The sequence below is a fragment of the Galeopterus variegatus genome, unplaced genomic scaffold (genome assembly GCF_000696425.1).
Source record: "Galeopterus variegatus unplaced genomic scaffold, G_variegatus-3.0.2 Scaffold4180, whole genome shotgun sequence".
Lineage (NCBI taxonomy): Eukaryota > Metazoa > Chordata > Mammalia > Dermoptera > Cynocephalidae > Galeopterus > Galeopterus variegatus.
In genome coordinates this window covers 46,279-51,278 of record NW_007730291.1, presented here as the reverse complement: position 1 = coordinate 51,278, position 5,000 = coordinate 46,279, and the positions used below count along the sequence as shown (strand labels likewise).

The 5,000-nt window shown below is 56.8% G+C and overlaps 1 protein-coding gene across 1 annotated transcript in view; it reads left to right on the top strand.

The window, feature by feature from the left end:
• Positions 1-5,000, top strand: part of LOC103602511 (transcription factor COE3) — a 38,635-nt gene that overhangs the window by 32,940 nt on the left and 695 nt on the right. The window contains exons 7-9 of the mRNA XM_008586919.1: positions 689-866; positions 1,929-2,117; positions 2,611-2,700. Of these exons, the coding sequence (XP_008585141.1) occupies positions 689-866; positions 1,929-2,117; positions 2,611-2,700 (457 nt within the window). The remainder of the gene's footprint in view (positions 1-688; positions 867-1,928; positions 2,118-2,610; positions 2,701-5,000) is intronic.

The window sequence follows — 5,000 nt, the reverse complement described above, 5'->3', positions numbered from 1 at the left end:
CGGCTCCACTGGCTGTCCCCTTCCTGTGGTGACCAGTGTCCTTGGGCGGCCTGCTGGCCTGGTTCCAGCACTGGCTTTCTGGGCACACGCGTTCACAGCCTCTGAGTGAGAGTCTGATGGGGAACAGGCTTCCTGTTTTGCCCTCATAGTAGGCACTCACATAGAAAGTGACGGGCTGGTGACAGGACCCCAGCAGAAGAGTGTGTCACAGGAAAGAGCACAACCATGAAATCCATCTCCAGTATTCAGGGGTGGGTGGACTGTGTTGGGTGCAGCCAGGGCTTGGGCCGGGGCAGCACGGGCACCTCACAGCCCGTCCTCACATGGCCCTGGGGTCTCCCGGGGGCAGAGGTGCAAAGGGTCCTTTCTCTAGATGTGGACCTGGTTCTTGGACTGTGAGTCTAGCACCTTCCACACCACCCTGGTCCTCAGGCATATTTCAGTGACTCTTTTGGGCTGTGGGTCCTGGGACAGAATAGAGCAGATGTTGTACCCTCTCAGAAGCATCGTTAAATAATTTTCCTAGGGGAAGTCCTTTTCCCATCAAAAATAGGTCTGTCACAGTCTGGGCCAAGGGACAGCGGGGTGTCACCACTGTTTGTCCCAGTGAGGTGCCTGGAGAGGACTTAAGGGGCTTGGCCACTGGGCCCGGCCTCGGTGTGACGGCTTCCACTGGTCCCCCCTCTAGGAGATCATCCTGAAGCGAGCGGCTGACATCGCCGAGGCATTGTACAGCGTCCCCCGCAATCACAACCAGATCCCCACCCTGGGCAACACCCCTGCACACACCGGCATGATGGGCGTGAACTCCTTCAGCAGCCAGCTCGCCGTCAATGTGTCGGAGACATCACAAGCCAACGACCAAGGTACGCGGCCGTGCCGGGTGCACCCCCTTCCCTGGACCCCTCCACAGGGTGGTTGAGGCCTTAGCTACAGTTGAGCATGTCTGTAGTCCCGCGGGAATGTCATTAGCCGTCCACGCTCTGTGGCCTGGCCACTTCCTTTTCTCGGGGAAGACCTTGCCACAGATTCCCCCGGCCAGAGCTGGGCAGAGAACGCTCAGAGAATCCGGTAACTAGTCATACAGCAGCTCCGTCGGCTGCCGCTGAGTTCACTGGCATATGCTGGAAGTGTCCCTTAATTTATTCATAAGTGACTTTGCTTTTCTTGAAAGACTGGGCTAAGCCGTAGGGTAGCTGTGACGTAGGAAGCCAGTAGGAGCCTTCTGGAATTTGTTGCATGGGTGAGATTTCCATTCTAAGTTTGGAATCAGTGGGGAGACACTCGCATGTCCCCACCCTGTACGTTACCCTGTAGCACAGTGACCTGGGCCCTGGCACCTTGTCGTGTGAGTCCATTTTAGCTTTCCTCTTAAAAACTACGCAGGCGGTAATCTCAGCAAACACCTCAGCTGGACTGCTGTTTTGGGTCCCATTCATCCATGCTGCCATGGCAGGAATGAAGCTGCCAGCCCCCCGCCCACCCCCACTTACAGAAATAGCAACCGTAAAAATGAAGACCCCAAAACAGCCTTTTGAGGGAAGTTACAGCCACAAACAAGCTCTCCCTGTCAGCCATGGCATTTGAAGGTCTGCAGAGGCTGAAAGTTCACAGAGTGTGGGGGGACAGGCCGGGAATCGGAGCTGCTGATAATTGCTTCTAAAGAGAAACGTGAAAGCAGCTGACGGTAGATCGAAGTGCGCCTCGGCCGCTGTCGAAGCCAACAGAGACAGCGCGGCCGCCACCGGGACAGCTGCAGCAGGGCTGGCGTGACAAGGTTATCCGAGCTGGCTAGAGGCGCCGGGCTGGAGGAACGCGCGGGGGCAATTAAAACTGTCTAATATATGATATAGATTCTCGGGGAAACCCCCCCCAAGTGTCTGTCGCTAATAATAACGTTATTTTTGGCCGGGGGGGGATTTCAACAGTCGGCTACAGTCGCAATACAAGCAGCGTGTCCCCGCGAGGATACGTCCCCAGCAGTACTCCCCAGCAGTCCAATTACAACACAGTCAGCACTAGCATGAATGGATATGGAAGTGGCGCCATGGCCAATCTAGGGGTCCCTGGTTCGCCTGGATTTCTTAATGGCTCCTCCGCTAACTCTCCCTACGGCAGTAAGTGTCTTTTTGTCACACGTCATCACGCAGATTCATATTCACTGCAAAGTCGAGTGTGTGCATTGCTTGGATGTTCTGTGATGTGAGCTACTGGATAAAAGGAAGGGTGGCCCTGGAGGCTGGGCGTCCACATGACGACCACAAATTGACCTAAAATGGGCCCCTAAGATGCGATCTCATGGGGAACCAAATCCAAATGGGACCCCAGTGGGGCCGCTCGATTGGAAGAGAACGCCCCACACCGAAGGGTCTGCCTGTTATCCAGAGAGTGGCCGAGCCGAGCGTGTCGTGTGTTGTCTGTGGCCCCGCGCTGAGGCCTCGCGCCCTCCCGCGTGGCGCTGTGCCGCGGCCGTGCGCGCTGACCGTGTTTGCTTTGTTGCAGTAGTGCCGTCCAGCCCCACCATGGCAGCCTCTTCGGTCACCCTCCCTTCAAACTGTAGCAGCACACACGGCATTTTCTCATTCTCACCTGCCAATGTCATCTCCGCAGTGAAACAGAAGAGCGCCTTCGCGCCCGTGGTCCGGCCCCAAGCCTCCCCTCCTCCGTCCTGCACCAGCGCCAACGGGAACGGGCTGCAAGGTGAGGGCGGCATGGTGGGCTCCCCGGGATGGGCGGGGGCGCGGCCCCTCCTCTGCGCCCCTGCCGTGGCCGTTGCATGCTCTCCTCTGGCCCACGGTGATGCAATCCACCCCCGCCCGGTGTCTGTGTAAAGGACACCCACTCCCTGAGCCCCAGCAGGTACCACATTCTGCTGCTTGGTGTTTATCCAGCTCGTCCTTCCAACATAACCTTCATCCCCCAGGGTAAACCACCCTGTGCCCTAATGGGGTGGAACCATGTGGGAGAGAAAACGGGATTATGGTGACCAGTGGTCATTTTCAGCCACATTCTGCAAACGTGCCTGTGCCTGGGGCCTGGCACTTCTCCGCACAGGTCTGGCCACCCATAGCTCCTGGGCTTGCTGCCTCCTAGTCACCAGGCAGTGGATGTAGGCTCAGATCAGGGATGATGGGTCACCATGCAGCCTGGGGAGCCCACCTCCAAGTCTGTCTGCTCTGGCCACCCTGAGGCTGAGCCTGTTCTCAGCCTCGTCTGACAGACCATGGGGAAGGGGCGGCCTCTAGACCCAGGGCCGTGTGTGCTCCAAGGCTGGGCTGCAGTCCTGTCTGTGGACGGGAGTGGATTTTCCTGAGTGATCTCTTTCAAAGATTCAGGCGGGAAAAGGGCCAGCCCCCAGGGCATGGGGGATACCACCTGGATGCAGCTGTCCACAGACGGGGCCCTGCAGAGCCGGCACCCAGAACCTGCCCAGCACCCAGCCCTCCCGGGCAGCGCAGGCTCCATGGTGCCCCTGATGTACGTGACAGGCGGAGCTACAAGGGTGCCCTTAGGCCTTGCCACCTGGTGCACGGCTCTTGGTGATGTGCTGAGGCAAACAGGCACTTAAGTGGCCGTGACCTGGCGTCCTTTAGACACCACCTTCAGTAAATGCTCCTCCCAGTGAAAATCAAATCCAGTTACTCCTTAAAAAAAATGAATCCATTCAACCAGTATTTACTGAGCGCCTACTATGTGCCAGGCTCTCTGCTGGGTGCTGAGGACGTAACCGTGGAGAAGACAAACTGGCCCTTTTGTGAAGTCGGTGGCATATTTCACTTTGATGAACTAATGCTCAAAAAAGGAACTGGAAAGGTATCAGTGATTTGAAATAATTGTCTTCACAACGTCTATTAGCGTATGAAGGGACACCCAGGCCCCCGCGGTGCCGCCGACTGGCCTGTGAGCCATCAGCGGGCACCAGACCAGGATTGCTTAAAGGCAGGTGGTGGGTGCCGCGGCCCTGTCCCACGTGGCGCCGAGGCCCCTTGAAAGCTGGTGCCACATCGGCAGTGTGTACACACACAGGTCTGCCAAACCAGAAACTTGTGACGGTGAGTCAGAGATAAATTAATACCATTGAAATTAACGAACTGAGAAATTGAAGCTCACATCACTCCATGAACAAATGTATTAATGTGTTATACATAAATTAATGAAAACCATCATTTTGACAAAAATTAAACAACACTCGAGTTAAAAGATTTTAAATTACATTCCTACCAGGAATTCACTTGAAAACATCAGCCGCACTTGGTATCTTAGCGCCAAGTTTTCTCTGTTATTCTAAGAGAGAAAAGAGCTCCCTAAGGTGGTGCTATGACTCCTGTCTCTGCAAGGCCCTTGGCCTTGGGATTCCGCAGCAGGTGGGCTGTGAGTGCTTTGGTCTTTGAGAGCCCCTGACTCACCATTATGATGCAGGACAGTTAGATGGTCAGAGCCGAGGCCTGAAAGCAGAGGGGGAAACTGAGGCAAGTCAGGTTCTCACATAGGTAGCAAAAGCGGGGCCTGTGAGCCGGTCGTAGCTGGCATTGCAGAAGTGACCGGGCCAGTTGACATCTCTCTCCAGAGGAGGCCTCTGGGAAGCCTGGGCCTCCATCAGCTTGGAACACAATGTGGAGAGACGTGGGAAGCAGCAGGTTTTGCCCACAGAAATGTCACAAGCCTTCCCCTTTCCCAAAGGAAGTCTCTGACGAGGGCTGCAGGTCCCCACAGACGCCCCCGTCCCGGGAAGTAGATTTCCCAGCACACCTCACCCCCGCCCGGGGCTGGGAAATGGAGGGTTGTGCAAATCCAGCCTCACCGAGTCCAGTGCAGAGAAGGTTGAGCCCGGGCTGCGTCAGAGGCGCGTGTGCCGGAGACGCCCGCGGTAACGCCTCTCTCTCCCTCTCCACCCCCCTCTCTCTTTCTCTCCCTCTCTCTCTCTCTTTCTCTCTCTCTCTCTCCCCCTCTCTCCCCCCCTCCCCCCCCCCCCCCCCCCCCCCCCCCCCCCCCCCCCCCCC